This window comes from Anser brachyrhynchus (assembly GCF_964034855.1).
Source record: "Anser brachyrhynchus genome assembly, chromosome: 15".
NCBI classification, from domain to species: domain Eukaryota; kingdom Metazoa; phylum Chordata; class Aves; order Anseriformes; family Anatidae; genus Anser; species Anser brachyrhynchus.
The window spans coordinates 17,210,019-17,225,882 of record NC_137733.1 but is presented as its reverse complement, the minus strand read 5'-3'; the positions used below and the strand labels follow the sequence as shown (position 1 = coordinate 17,225,882).

Here is a 15,864-nt window from a genome sequence, read left to right as displayed (position 1 = left end):
AAAGCGGCTCCGTCTCTTAATTTCTGGCAGAGCCTGGAGACTTTGTTTGGGATTTGGGCAATTTTTGCACTGCCAGCAGAGCCGTGGGGCTGTGTCGTAAGGCTGAGGAGCGGCTGATGCATTCCTGTATTTACTTAATGAATCGATTATGTTCTTTCTGTTGTTTTCTCATCTGCATCAGCGGCTCCTGCCAGCCGAAGGAGGGAGAGTAATTTGTCTCTTTGTGGGGAGAAGAAAAACACAAAATAGAGCAGTTCCTTGAGACAAAGACATTGTCATAAAATTATCAGTGGAAGCGTTGGGGAACAGTGCACAGAGAAATGAGCAATCCTGAAGGAACGGCCTCTCAAGGCAGAGTTGTTTTTCCTGTAGGACTGCGGCAGCCCCTCCACCTGCTGCCCAGGGCCGGGTGCTCCGTGGTGGCTGAGGGCAGATCCCCCCAAAACCTGACCCATGCTGGGGTCCCCCAGCGACACCCTGTGGGGCTTAAAGGACTTTCTGGCAAGGTGGCCCCTTGGCCAAGGACCGCTGTGGGTTTTCCTCACTGTCCCTGAGGACTTTTCACCCGGGATGGGACAGCTCACAAGGCTGAGTCCCCCTGTGCCTGGGAGGACCCCCAGCCTGCCACCAGCTCCCCTTGTGCCCCCCCAAGTCCCCACGTGCGCACCTGCAGCACACCTGGAGAGCCCCCGCTCCCGCCCCGCGGGGCAGCTCCTACCTGCCGAGACAAAGAAGATGCCGGCGCTGAGGATGACGTTGTGTTTGCTCTTGTAGAACTCGCTGGCCGCCACGCACAGGCCGCCGAAGAAGAGCAGACCCACGCTGAGGATGGGGAAGATGCTGGAGGCTCTCACCGCACCTGCGGGGCGAGGATGGGGGCACGGTCAGGGGCCGGCACCCCCAGCCCGATGGCAGCCCCGGGCCGGCTTGGATTTGGGGACCCTGCTGGGGAGGGACCCCCGGGCTCTGCGGCACACAGCCCGGCTCGCCCCGCGGGGGGCTGGCAGCCACAGGCCGGGTCCCAGCCCGACGAGCCAGCCCTCGCAGGCCTCACAAATGCGATTCTGGGAGCAGCCCAGCACCGCTCCCCTTGGGTGTCCTCTGCTCCTTTCTCCTGAGCTGCTCTGGAGTCCTGCATCAACCACGCAAGACCTGTGATTCACGCCTCCAGGCACAAAACCTTTAAAACAATGATGTTTTTTCTCTTTCTTTTTTTTTTCCTCCTACACTATTTCAAGGAATTACCTCTTGAGCCTTGTCATGCAGCTAGCACTAGCAATTTCCCTCCTCACTACAAAGCGCGGCACCTCTGGGTTTTGGCTGTGGATAGGACTGGATCCTCAGGGTTTCAGAAAACCTCCCAGATCTCGAGGGGCTGCCAATGAAGCCACAGGCACTGCACTGCCAGCCGCAGGGGTCAGGAACCTGTCACCTGGGTCCCCAAACCACCGCAGCTGCATTTACTTACTTATTAAAATTGTTTTCTGACGTAGGGGAGGAACATTATCTAAATGAACAAAAAGTCCAAGACCCAAGGCCCATCAGGGCTGGTGCTGTAGCCCCAGGCCGGGCTCCATCTCTAAATCAGCAGGATTAGCTCAGGCAGGGCCTGTCTGCATGCTTGGGGGTCACTTACCAGAGCTATGCAGGGAAGGGTCTTTCCTACTTGCCCTATCAGAAGTTCAGCTTCCAAACTGACTGCAACGAACAATTAATGCAGCAAATCACTACCTGCTGCTAAAGCAAAGGCACCTAAAATACACCGTGCCTTGGTTTGGGCTCTCATCCCTCTCTTAGGGCCCTTATTAAAAGCACAGAGATACAAAAGCCCCATTAAAATGCCATTCCGGGGGCTTTAAAATAGACTTTTTGTTTTAACTGTGGGAGGGGGTGGGAGAAGATCTTAAATGCTCAGCTCCTAAAATTGCAAGCCAATTCCGTTCGGCACATTCCCCTCCTAGCTGGGTGAGCAGAGCCGATGGCTCCCCGCAGAGCGCCACAGGACGGGGAGCTCAGCGCAGCACCCGGAGCAGCAGCAGCCCTGGCACGAGGGGCAGGGGGTGCCGGGGTCCCTTCCCCCGGGGTGTCAGCAGCTGAGCCAGCCCGGAGACGTCAGTGCCTCCGAGGCTGCCGCCTGCACCCGCTGCCTCATTCCTCCTTCCTTGGACATGTAGGTGTTAAAGGCGCCCTTCTGCCGTGCAGACCTTTCAGCCTGTCCCCGTGTTTGCGGGCAGGCTGGGCAGTGCCCGTGCCCCTCTGTGTGTGTGCTCGGGTGGGTGCCGCCGTGGGGGGAGCCGGGGCTGCCACCCCTCGGCCTCCTGCCAGCTGGGGGCCGCTGGGGGGCTGCTGGGGACGGGGCTCGGGGGCGGCGCACAGAAGTGGACTCACGGAGGAGATACTCGGCCGTGTCCTGCTCGTAATCCGCGTCCTCGGGGAAGTGGTCGATTTTCTTGCACACTCCTCGGAAGGTTCCTGAGGAGACACAAGCCGGGAAGCCTTCAGATCCCACTGTGCTGGGGGCAGCGCTGCACGGGGCTGCCCAGTGACCCCAGCCACAGCCCCCCCACCCCGGGGGTACCCGTGAGCCTCGGTGTTGCCCTCCTGCTGCGATCCCCCCTGCAGAGCCAGTGCTGCTGGCAGGTGGTGCGCAGGAGCAGCCTGCAGCGAAGGGCAGCACGACCCCTCACCAGCAGCACCCACCAGCAGCGGCTGCCTGCCCCTGTGTGCCCAATAACAACACCTGGGGCACAGATTGACTCTGGAGATGTGAATTTTGGAGGCATGGGTAACTTCATCTAAATTACTACAGCAGGTTTCTCGCCTGCTTTCCATTCCCTGCTGCTTCTCAGCTCTGCTTTGTGCCTGGGACGCTGGCAACTGCAGCAGATGCTGGAGAAGGCAGAGCCGCCGGGGAGACCTGGCCTTACCTAGCTCCAGCCCGCTTCACGCAGCCCTGCACTGCAGGCACACGCGGGTACACACACGCACGCCATGGGTAAGCACCAGCATCACAGGCGAGTGCCAAGGCTGAGCCACCCGCCCCACGGCACGGCCCCACACCCCCACACCCCACAGCCCCACGCCTGCTGCCCCCCTCCTCCCGCACCCAAAACCCAGAGCGGGGGCCGAGCGCAGCCCCGCTGTGGTGGGCACCGGCAGCGCTGCCTGGAAGCCCTGGGGAAGGAGACAGATGCTCTGGCATCTGATGGCCTCCCACTTAGCATTTGGGAAAAAAAGCCTCTTTTTTTTTTTTTTTTTTTCCTGATTTTCCCCCCTCCTGGCTCTGAAGCAAAACAAAAGCATTTTGCCTTTGAACGCCTGTTTGCTTTGGCTTTCTCTTCGCTGTGCTTTAGGGCCCGGCTCTCTCCTGTGCCAAAGTGGTGCAGTTGTGCCATGAAAGGAGAAAGCCAAGGACGAGCCCGGCTCAGCCAGGTGATGCACTGGGGACTCGGTCACGCTGCAGGAAGAGAATGGGGACAGCACAGGGGTGTCCACAGAGGGCAGATCCTGACAGGTCACACGTGTTGGTGGGGCAGCCTGCAGAAGGGACTGGCAGTGAACGGTCGCTCTCCTTTACTGTTTCTGCTCATCCATCCAGCTGCCTGGTCCGTGTGCTTCCGATGTGCAGTCAGAGGCAAATTAAAGGCATTAAAACAAAAAAAAAATCTGGCTATGCCCGGTTGCGCTTATGGATTTGTTTTGATGGATGCAGCCCTTCCCCGCCTGTGGATGCTGAGATCCTGCTCCCCGTGGCAGCCCGCCAAGGCACCGAGCGCTGCTGGGGACAGCTCAGGGCTCGGTGCACACCGGGCTGGGTGGGACCGCAGCGCCTCCAGGGTCCGGGCAGCTGCCGTGGTTCCTGTCTGCAGGACTCTCAGAGCTGCCTTCTCCAGAGCAAGCAGCAAACAAGTGCAAGGGAATGCACGGTGCTTTCTCTGCAGCATTGACAAATGTTGTCCTTGACATCATAAATGGGTAAACAGAGGCACAGAGCATGACTTCCCCGAGGTGTCAGGGCAGGCTGAGGTGGGAGGGATCCCTCTTGCCATCCCATTCGGGTTATGGCTCTTCCACAAAGCTGCCAACACTCACACAGAGCTTGGTGTGGGACAGATGGCAGCAGTGGCCCTGCCAGCAAACATCTCACACCCGCGCACTGCAGTGGTGCAGGTCCTGGGGACTTGTCCCCCGCTTGTATTGGTGTGCCACCTACTTTTGTCTTGCCACAAGCCATTGCAAGTTGCGCTGCTCCTCTCCCCTGCCCCATCCCTCTCAGAAGGGCCGCGTCCACCTCGTCCACCTTTGGTGATGGCTTTTCCAGCCCACAGCAGCTCGATGGGAGCAGCTCTATGTGACAGCAGCACCAGGCCACGCAGTCAGGCCACGCTGCCTGTGTCCCCTCTCTCGTGGGATGTGCTGCTGGGGGACAGGGCGCTGGGCGAGAGGAGCCATCCCGCACAGCATCCCCAGCAGCACACCGTCAGTCTGCTCTCCAGCACCAGCTCGGGGGAGCTGAGCATCATGACAGGCATCAATTAAAGCCTAGAGATGAAGCTCTGGAGGTGGCAAGCTGTCATCCAAGCAGAGACACGGCATCGGAGGGAGAAGCGCCTGCTCCCGTTGCTTTGGGAACTGCGGTCGCTGGGGAGGCTGAGAACGGGCAGCACGAACGGGTGGGGAGGCACCGGGCACGGCGAGGACAGCAGCCTCGGCACAGCCTTCCTCCTCCTCCTCCTCCCCTGCTCCTGGCTTTCCACTCACCTTCTCCAACCCTCTCCCCGTACCCGCCAGCCAGGCTCTGCCCCAGGCACCCCAAGCTACCCCCCAGATCTCCCCCTTTCCTCCCCAGCTGTCACCCAGCCAGGGGCAGGTCCTTGCTCTGTCTCGGCACCAGCCAAGCCCACCGCCCGCACTGTGCTGCGCCAGTTTGCTGCCCCTGAGCTGCAGTGGTTGCAAAGCTCCCTTTAGCAAGGGAAGCCCCGTGCAGGGTGGTACAGGATCTCTTCCAAGTGCACTGGCTCGCAAGACAGGGACATTTCCCTCTGAAATAACCTTCTTGGCAGGGTCATGTGGCCAGCACTCATTACCTGATTAACAAGAGAAAACGTTCCCTTGGTGCCACGTGGGAAAGGAGTTTGGAGACCAAGTCTCGGATGCAGCCCCCAGCTGCAGGACGCCATGGCAGGGGTCACGCTGCTCAGCCTGGGATGCAAAGCACCTGCAGGGGAGCTACGCCTGCTGCTCCCAGCTGGGATGTGCAACCTCTCCTTCAGCGCTGCCTGTCCCACCGAAACACTCTGACTGCCACAGAGATAAAAAATATATTTTTTTGAGCAGTGACTTCCCCAGCGGAGGAACAGAGCCTTAGCTCAGCTGCAGGACTGAACAGCAGCTCCTGCCTGCAACCTGCACGTCTAGAGGCTTGTTTAGGGGCAGCGCTCATGGGGCTCGCGATGCTCCTCCCCAGCCAGCCCCCCGCCCTGCAGCAGGTTTGCCAAAATCTGCCCCAGCCCCGGGCCAAGGGAGCCCCCCCCCCCCCCCGGAGGGTCAGGGCAGCTCCCCCCGCACCCCCGGGCGCTGCCCTCGGGGCTCGCACCGGCCCCGCCGCATCCCCTTCGCGCCCCGACATTTATTTCGGGTCCTTCGCTCCCGATGCTCGCTCCCGATGCTCGTTACCACGGCGACCGCGCGCTCACCTGGCGCGCAGAGAACGCCCCAGCTCCAAACAAATGCCCGGGCTCCAAGCACACCCCACCCCCCCACACACCCCACACACACTCACACCACACACTCACACTCACACTCACCGCCGGGCTTCCACCGCAGCGAGCCCCGCCGCAGCCCCAGCGCGCTCCCGGCCGGGGGCTGCAGGAGGGGGCCCGGGGGGGGGCTCCGGGGGGGGCTGCTCGCACCGCGGGGCTCCACGCGCCCTGAGCCCACCTGGAGACAACTCGAAATTCGGGGCTTTCTCCCGGTTTTAGATCTGGAGCCCTGCTAACGAGAGCCCCGCGGGTGTAAGGGAAGAGGGTTTGGGTTTTGTCGGACCTCCGGAGCCCCCTGCCCACTTTTCCTTCGGCAGGGCTGCAGTGGGGGGCAGTGCTGGGCACCCACCCCCAGAAACCTCCAGCCCCTGCCAGAGCACCGGGGCAGGACGAGCCTGGGACTCACCGGGACGCTCTCCTGGCTTGCTGCAGGCTCAGCCCCGGCCCATGCACGGCACCCAGCGCAGCGCCGCTGCCGAGGGGCTGCTCGGGGTACAGCTGCCTCCCCGACACCACCCACGTTCCCTGAGGCTGGGCTCCTCTCGCTGCAGGAGGAACGGGCGAGCTGCTGCTGGGCAGGGGCTGCTCTGGGGGTGCTGGGCTCAGCCCAGCCCGCTGGCCTGGCATTTCCACAGCTGATGCCCGTGCTGGCAAAGTGACCCTGCTCCGCGTGCGTGAGTCACACCACCTGGGCTTTAATTCATCTGCTGGCTGGGGGAGCTGGAGCAAAGGCAGAACACTGCTGTGGTTATCCATTCCCCGCTTAGCCGCCTCTGTGGTGGATCTGGGTAATTTTCTCTCCCTGTCAGTGTGAATCCCGATTAGCCAACTTAGCTTATCGCTGCGCTTCCCTGCCCAGAGCCTGGGCTGTTTGGCAGCTGGCTCCTCTCACTGTGACTTGCACAGCCCTGCTCCAGAGCCTCCGCTTGCCTGCTCTGGCACTGGCCAGCTTCTCCCATTGCATCTTTCCGTGCCGAATAACCAGATCCTCCTTGCCTTCTCACTAACCCACGGGGCACATCCATCACACAGGACTGTGAGCAAGCCCAACTCTCCCCATGCAAGTGCATGCTCCGTGCCCCCCAGATGTGCAAACAGGCGTGGACGGTGCCCAGCCAACAGGCAGTGGTGAGGAGCCTGGGGAAAAAAGGTTTGAGGCAGCTGGAGGAGAGCCAGCCGTGAAGCCAGCAAGTTAATCCTTTGCGGTATTACATTGCCCTCCCTGCTGCCGGCTTGCTTTGCTCTCCTTCAGTCCCTCCTGCAGGAGGGAGTCACGGCTGCAGAGCTCGCTGCTCCCCTGCACCCAACCCGCGCACAGCCCCGCAGCAGCCAGACGCCGGCTGCACAGCCCCGCGGCCGCACCGAGGGCAGGAGGAGCACCCCCCAGGGCTGGGCACATGGAAGCCTAACAGCAGCCAACAGCAGTAAAATACGCTGGCACTGAGTGTCCGAGATGTACTGAGCAGGGCGAGCTCCGGATGAATCATGCCCTCTGCGGATGAGTTCACCGCGGCGCTGGGCCAGGCCGGCCCCCAGGAGCGTGTCCTTCAGCAGCTCTGCTCCGCGCTCCCCGTGCAGGCTGTTTTGAAGCCTCCGCTGTGTAAGAGGGCACAGAGCAGCTCCCTGCCCCTCTGTGGTGCTGGAGGAGCCCAGCCAGCCATGGAAGTGATGGATGAGTGGCGCAGGGGGGGCAGCAGCTGCAGGAGTCGGGGGAGCAGCCGGGGTGGGGGGCGCCTGAGCAGGTCCTGCCCTCCTGCTCCTCTGGGCCCGGGAGGATGCATCATTTTGGGCACCCTGTGGGGGCTTGGGGCAGCACGAGCATCCCCAGCCTTGCTGCTGACCGAGTGCCACCTGCCCCAAGTTGTCTGCTCCTCCCCTCTCTGCTCAGCCTCACGGAAAGCCCGTGGAAGTCCGCAAGAAGCATTTGTTCATGTTCTGCACCACCAGTGAGCTTCGGTTCACGGTCTTGATTTAATGGCACTGCTTTAATCCAGGGGCACCCTTGGGTGGGCAGCTGCAGGGGTGCCCCCAGTGTCCCCAGGCAGGGCAGGGAAGCCCTCTCCAGCTGAGGAACCTTGCAGGACACTTCACGTGAAAACACGGTACATGAGAACTGGATCACCAGCTGCACAGAGCGTATCTGCCTGTTTACTCCAGCCTCACTACAGCCCTGCCTTTTAGGTAACGTTTAATTTGGAGGAGATGAACTCAAATAACACATTTTGCATTCACTCACTTTGAAAAGGCATCCATCCCCTTCCCCCCTGCCGGGCTCCTTTCCACCCTCTGCAGGATTCCTCCGTCCCTCTCACCCCATCAGGTCGGAGCACCCCGAGCTGCCCCCGGACACCACCAACACCTGCCTGGCACCCGGAGCAGGCTGCTCTTATGGGGTCATGTTTCCTTTCAGCAGGCTTTTGTTGCTGCTGCTTTAGTTCATTTGTATTGCGAAGTACGTACTCTCTGCACTGCATTTATCAGAGAATGCAAAGGCAATTAATTGATTTTATCTCAGGTCTTTTTCCCCTCAAAGCACTTTCCCCTAGGGAGGGTTATTGGAGGGGGGAGGGAAGGGGAAGGAGGGGTTTGCGACAGAACTATGATTTTCACGATGCTGACGGTGGAAATACAGCCAAGAATATTGATCGCAACCTGGAAAGCCAAAAGACTAAAAGGCTCTAGTTTTGGTTCTAAAAATCTCATTACTTCTCATCCAGTGAAACGCTTTTCAGGCACTATTCTGGCTGTTGCTGCTCCCTCAGTGTGGGAACTAAGACCTGGGGAGATGAGCTAACACCTTTCCTAAATGACAGCAGAATGCCTGCCATCCCCATCTGTGAGTTCAGCCCTCCTGCAAGGTCAAATTTCAGACCTCGGCTCTTGGCACGTCCTGGTAAGCTCAGGCAAGTTGTCTCATGAGTCATGGTCTACAGGAACGGCTGTCCAAACGACAACTTATCAGGCCTAATCTGCATGGAGCAAGTGGTGTGGCCACTGTGCCCAAAGTTCTCCGAAATTTAACATCCACTGGAGAAGCAGAGGTCAAAGCTCGGCTACAAAGTGCTGGGTTATGAGCTCAGGCACTCAGCTCCCTCGAGTAACAAGAGCAAGGTACCTAAATATCTCTAAGGAATTAAAACTTCAAGGCTCATCTTTTTTTACCTTCCACCCACCTCCCAGATGCCTGGAGAGTTGGAAAGAAATTCATCTTTATCCTTCCCCAGCTTCCCGCTCCGCAAGGGATCCCGAGGCTGTTTGCACAAGGTCCCTGCTGTGGAGCTGCAAACCTCGGGCGCTCAGGGCTGCGTGGGACCCGGCCACCACCGCAGGGACAAAGCTGCCACGGCACGGGTCGGTGGCACCGAGCAGCTACTGCAGGGCTCCGCTCCTGTCCTGGCGAGGGGCTCTCAGCCCCCATAAGCACCATGCTGCCGCCAGACCGGGCTGAGCCCACACCATCTGCCCGACTTTCGACTTTCCCTGCAAACCGCCCAGCGCTCCCGATTTAAGCGGTGGGGACAGACCAAGGTTAGGGCCGCTGCGCCCTCACACAGGGTAATGCCCCAGCACGGCAGAGTCTGCCCAGCCCTCGCTCCACTGCCAGTCACCCCAAGCCCGGGGGCACCCCTGGGCTGCTCCCCTCTCCCCAAGAGCTGGATGTGAGCAACGGCGCCCGCAGGCAGCCTGCCGCCCCCAGCTCCTCTGAAACAAAGCCCAGCACAGCGCTCACCTCCTCACCGCTACCTCTTCAGCACAGACGGGTTTCAAACGCAACACAAGCAGCTCGGGGAAGGGAAGGGAAGGCCGTGGGGCTGTTACAGGCTCCTCAAACCAGGGGCGAGGGCAACCCAGCTGGAAGAGCTGCTTGATCCGAGGATGCTGCTGAATGCAGCTGCCTTGGGAAGGCGTTTGCTCAGCTGGAGCTTGTTCTGCTCCCAGAGCCATGGCAGCCTTGGGGACTCAGGTGAGCAACCTGCCCCCACCACGAGATCAGCTTCGTGGTCCCTCGGATCACGGGCTGTCACCTCTTCACAACGCATCTGCTTGCACAAACTTCACTGGCAAGAAGTTAAATTAAGACGAAGCACGTGCGATGGCTGGAAAACTCCCTCTGCTCCTTGCGGGTTGGGATGGGTTCCCCGATTGCTGCCCCAGCAGCAGGACACCAGCTCCCCCCAGGACCAGCTTCCCCCCCAGCACCTCCCCGCGGTGGCCCCGCGCCAGATCCCCAGCGGGGTGGTGGCGCAGAACCTGGCTCCGTCTCTTTCACACCCTCTCCCCCTCTCTGTGGTGGTGGTTGGTGTCTCAGCAGAGTCACCTACACAGATATGCATTTTCTGAAGGATTTTTTTTTCCTGGTTAAAAAAAAAAAACAGTGGAAAAACCCCAAGTCAAATTAAACAAGTGCAACAGCAAGGAGGCGGCAGAGGCGGGCTTTGCGGTTACAGCGCCGGCCGGGCGCTGACGCCGCTTCAGACAGGAGCTGGAACATGTGCAGCAGAAGTGCAGCAGGACCCATCCCCGGGCGGCGGCGACCCACGGCTCAAGGGGCAGGGAGCGGTGCCCAGGCTCATGCCCCCCAGCCAAGGCTGACCGTAGGATGCTCCGGCCTGGTGCCCGCTGCCATGGGAAGCTCAGCGAGGCAAACATGGGCACTCAGGGGCTGGGGGTACACAGAGAACTGCTCTGCCACATGCTGCAGCCCCCTCTGGGCCACCCGTAGCAGGACTCTGCAGCCCCCTCCCTTCAGGGAACACCCCGAGGACAAACTGCATGAACCCCCTGCCAGACCCCCGCCAGCTGGAGACGCAGCTCTCCCGGCACAGACCCCGCCGAGGGGTGAGCCCAGAGCTCTGCGGTGGAGCTGGGGGGGCCCAGGCATCCCCGCGGGGGCAGCTGTGGGCACGGCCAGGCTCTCGCACCAACGGGTGGACTGGGAACTTCTGCCAGTTTTAGCCAGGGATGCTCCAGCGCTCAGCATGTCACAGACTTTACTCCCTCAGCATTGCTAAAAGGGAAAAAAAAAATCTACATTTTGACAGTGACTCATCATCTCCCATTCTGGAAGCTGTGGGGTTGCTACAACCTACACAAGGCACTTCAGAAAAGCAAAACAATTCTGAATAATAGAGGAAAAAAGTTTGAAAAGGATGGGTAATTTCTAGCACTCTTTGAGGGTTCAGCTTTAGTTTTCTCATTATAAAAGTAATCAGGTAACGCACCGGAGCTGCCTTTCAGGTCACCCCCACGCTCCCCTGGGTTTCCTTCCCATCAGCCGAGCTCACCAAGGACCGCAGATGCCCAGCAATGAAAGCAGCTGCTGGGGGCTGGGGGCTCCCCCCCCAGAGGTCAGCGCAGCAGGGCAGGGGCGAGATGGGGACCAGGGGCATGAAACCCCCGTGGCAGCTGGGGCAGCCCCTGGGGCACAGGGCACCAGCACCGAGAGCAGGCTGGGGGAGCTCCCAGCACTCCTGAGGAAGCCATTTCTTGTTTCATCTTTAACAGCAAATAAACATTGATTTTTATTTTGAAATGTAATTGACATTCCTACGATAGCAAAGTGAGGGCTGGTGCAACCAGCATCAGTGTAAATAAGCCATGTGCTAGAAAGTAATGAGCTTTGCTGATTGGGTTTATCCTTTTAAATTAATACAACTCTAGGATTTTTTTTAAAAATAATCTTTCGTTCGCCAGCTCAGAGATACTGATGGCAAGAGACAGGCAGGAGTCAGAGCTAGGCCTGCCCGAGGCACAGGCACGGACCATCAGGACAGGATCCAGCCCTCATTTGTTTCACAAACACCAGGTTCAGGCGGGTTAACCGATGAGCTTTCAGCCTGGTCTTTGGCTGTTGGCAGCCGGGGTGGCCAGCTCAGCCCCGGGAGACTCCTGGATGATGAGGCTTTTTACAAACAGGACTGGGGAAGGTATTTCCACCCGGCAGCGGGGGAATCTCTGCACTGACCCGGGGGAGGAGGGCTCATCTCAGCCCCCTTACCCCCACCTTCCCCTTCCCAGCCGCTGCAGGGAACTGCCCCATCTGACCCCCCACCAGAGCCAGCCACGTACCCCCAGGCCCCATCCTCATCCTTTAACCATGCCATCCCCTTGTCCGGCCACATCCAACCCCAGGCTGGGGGGCTGCTGAGGGCCCCTGGGGGCAGCTGTTGGCAGCCGAGGTGCCCAGCACGGCTCTGCCGCCTGCCCCACGCTCCTCTGGCCTCTGCCAAGGGTTTGAGGCCCAGCTTCCACCTCCGAAAGCCGTGCAGCCCCGTCAGCCCCGCAGATGGGACCAGGCACCGTTACTGCAATGCTCCATCGAGCTTCTGCCCCTCCGCCCAGCGGGAAGGTTGGGCTCAGCACCCACCCGCTGCTCCCGGGCAGCCCTGCAGCTCCTCTTAATGCCGGGCTCTGCTTCCCCACGCCCCGTCCCGCTCCTCACAATCATTTATGCTGCCTTAATGGACTCTCATTTAACTTATGGAAACTCACGCCCTTTCTTACTCTTATTCGGACACAAATCCCACGCACCAAATCATGCTGTTTTCTCTCCCTTGGTCTTCCCCTGCGAAGCTTTTTGGTCTTCATTGCTGCACGTCTCTAACCCAGCTCCACCACGCTCACAGCCATTTCTCCCCATCACGGCCGTTACAGAGCTGCACGCAGGACTCAGGACTATGCCCAGAGCCTGCCCCCGGTCGGACTGCTGCCCAGCTCCTCAGAAAGCAGCCCTTCAGGGGGCACCTTCCATCTCTGTGCCACGTCTCAGGGTGATCCTCCTGGGGCCTGCGTGGAACACAGCAGCTCGCATCTGCACGCCCGCCCTCCAGCCAGGACCAGCCCCGCAGAGGGCATGAAGCCAGCAGCAAAACAGGAGGGAGGAAGCAGGGCACAAACAAATCCTCCTCCAGCGTGAAACCGAGGTGGCGAGAGCAAAATTTGTCAGGAAAGCAAAGGGCAGACCTTTAATTGCCTGCACATCACGGCTGCAAGCTGGGATAACAAACGGAAGGGACAGGACTGGCTCGTTTATTGGAGTACAATTGGCCCATGTAGCATTTCTGAGCCCTATGGAGAGATCTGTGCAACCAGAATGCTAAAAATCAATGAAAAAACCCACTCAGAAAGGACAAGGTGGGAAAAACAAGGATCAAAAAAAGAACTAAAAAGGATCCTGTCTGAATTAATGGCCACTTGTTTAACCAGAATTAATATAAAGAGAAGGAACAAGCTGTGGAGCTCTGGTGTCTGCTTCAGCCCCCTGAGCTGTACCAGAGGACAGATTATACCAGAGGCTGCTTAAGTACCTATTTATAATAAGTAGGAGAGAAAGCTGCATTATGATGGGAAGCTGGAGGTTTCACTTCGCCGGTATTAAAATGTCCTCTGAATTTCTAAAAACCTATAAATGACAATTTCATAGCTCTGAAGCATGGCATCTCACACAGGGAGCGCTATTTTAGACTGTGTTGACAGCTGAAGGGGAATGGATCAAAAAATTAAAAACTAGTTGCTGCTCAGGTCCAAGGAATCGTGGCTTGATTACACTTCTTATGGGCAAACAGAGTGAAGTTCAAGGCACTAACATATATTCTCAGCGCTTTAAAGGCCAATTCACAGAGCAGAAAACAATTATAAGCCAAATCAGTTCGGAGAATAGATTTAAACATAAAAGCACAGCTGTGAATAGAGAATGATTTAAGAGCGTTTTACCCCCAAATTCATAACGGAGATGTGGGTTTGCACCAGTTTAAAAGCTGCCTGGTTAATATGTAAACAGCCGTAAAAATAAAAACATGCCCAACAAAAAGAAGAAAGGAGATATTCATAACTCTGAATTTAAATCAGCAACTCAAAATTGTAGAGCGCTGATAAAGGACACAAACAAACAGTAGAAAAACCATCAAAACATCTTTCCCTGATGCATTAGGATGAACAACAACAACAAAAAGGAGCAATGCTATCTCCTGTTCCTAGACAAAAACGGCAGAAGCGTTAGTCACAGGACGGAGAAACGTTAAATAACTGTTATAACAAGTGCGACATTTCATATGCAGCAGTCACATCCCAGCGCTCAGAGACGCCAAAAGAGCCGAGCGAGCAATTAGCAGTGAGGCTTGCACAGCGCTCGGGGGGGGATCAGCTCTGCCAGGGGTCCTGCCCCAGCCCCTGGGGGTCCCGCCCCAGCCCCTGGGGGTCCCGCCCCAGCCCCTGGGGGTCCCCAGCCCAGTACCTGGAGGTCGCTGCAGTCAGACCTCCGCTGGACGGGATGTTGTTCCCATCATCACACATGGTGAGCAATGACAGGACACCCAAAACAAGGACCACAAACAGGGGCCGAGGGGTGGGGTGAGCGAGGCCGCTGGTAACCACTTGCCTTGGTGCCACCAAAGGGGGACGCCGGGGGTGCTGGGGACACGCAGGCGAGCAGGGAGCCAGAGCTGGGGCAGCCTGGTGAAGGTGGGAGAGCTGAGCTGGTGTTTTCACCCGCCACAGCACGGAGTGACAGCACCAAAGGGTTCTTCCCTATTTCAAGGTGAAGTGACTGCTCGGATGCACGGCTAACAGCACTGTGTGCTCGAGGCGGATGTTAAACGGCGAGGTTTCTGAGAGGCAGAAGGCTGGGACAGAGCACCATGAAGAGCCCAGTTCCCACAGCACAGCACACCCCTTCCAAGAGAGGTCTCTGCCCAGCAGCAAAACCGCAACAAGATTTAAGAGGGGAAGGTGGGCCCAGAGACAGGCAATTTTCAGGGTGAGAGCAAGCAGTCAGCTCACCAGGGATCACGGCCCCAGGCTTTGGTGCTTCCCAGTGTGGGCAGGACCGCGGCTCCCCACCTGCCTTCCTGCACGCTCTGGTCCCAGCCCCATGCCACTGATGCCCAACTGCATTTTGAGGGCTGTGAAAAGTAAATCAGTTTTCAGAGGAGTCACACAGTACAGACTATCAAGGCTAAAAATATGTAAATCGCCATGGAAAGCGCTGTCAGAGCTTCAGCGAGACTAGGAAGATGCCAAAAGGCAATTTAGAATTTTTGAGCTCACTGCACGAGGCATTAAAAAGGTCACTATTTCTGAAATAAGGATCTTTACAAATAAACACATTTGCTCAGGACTCGGTGAGTCATGCTGGAGCGGAGCACAGAGCATTTCCAACCTAATGCTTTTGACAGGCCACGAGCAGGGCGATCTTTTCATGTTTACAGTTCATCAATAGTTTTTACAGCCACACAGTCAATCTTTAAAGCACATTTAGCCTGGGAGGATGCTTGGCAGGTTGTTTTCCTTGCAAAAATGATATTAAATTTCTTTTTTCTTTCTCTTATAGTGCTGATTTGAAGCTAAGTACTTGAACTTCAAATATAGGATTGCCACTCAAACACCTGCTTTTTTTTTTTTATATACTTCTTGTCACATCTCCCTAACAATATAAATATTTGAAGTTTTCAGCCGATGCACTAAAAGGGACTGCATCCATCAAAACCTATTTGTTTCAGGGAGCTCAGGGGGCATCGCACTGCTCGGCTGCTGGCACAGGAGCAGGAATGCTCGTGAAGGGCAGCAGAGGCTCGGCTGGTCCCTTCGCCCGGGGCCAGGGAAAGGAAAAACAACCACAAAGAGGCACCTTCCTGCGCACAGCCAAGTTCCCCAAAATTCAGAGCACTTTCCATTGAATAGCACTTGTCCCAGCCCACCACATTCTGGAATATTTTGCCACTGGCAATGCTCCTCTGAGCTGTGCGAGCAGCGGCGTGCTTGGTGCCCGGGGAGCAGGGACAGGGAGGGCTGCAGGAGCAGGGGGTGCTCTGCCCGTTACTCGAGGGGCACCAGGGCACCACGAGCACCTTTCCTGAGCCACCCTGGGTGATCACCTCCCTCTCCTGCCTGCACATGGGATTTTGCTGCCTCAGCCTCCTGCTCTGCCCACCCACCTGCAGGCCAGCGCTGCAGTCAGAGCCCCCCAGCTCCTGCACTCACCTTGACTGCAAATGGGCCTCGGCTTCCCCCAGCGCCTCAAAGCCGCCTCAAAGCACAGCGCATTTTGCTAGAGAAACTGCAGGGCTTTGAAACAATTCCAGCTCCCACACGGCTCTTCCCTTTT

At 58.0% G+C, this 15,864-nt stretch overlaps 1 protein-coding gene across 1 annotated transcript in view; it reads right to left on the bottom strand.

Annotated features, from left to right (window-relative positions):
- Positions 1-15,864, bottom strand: part of CACNG3 (calcium voltage-gated channel auxiliary subunit gamma 3) — a 29,776-nt gene that overhangs the window by 1,626 nt on the left and 12,286 nt on the right. The window contains exons 3-4 of the mRNA XM_080556133.1: positions 2,389-2,472; positions 719-859 (exon numbers count right to left, since the gene is read on the bottom strand). Of these exons, the coding sequence (XP_080412259.1) occupies positions 719-859; positions 2,389-2,472 (225 nt within the window). The remainder of the gene's footprint in view (positions 1-718; positions 860-2,388; positions 2,473-15,864) is intronic.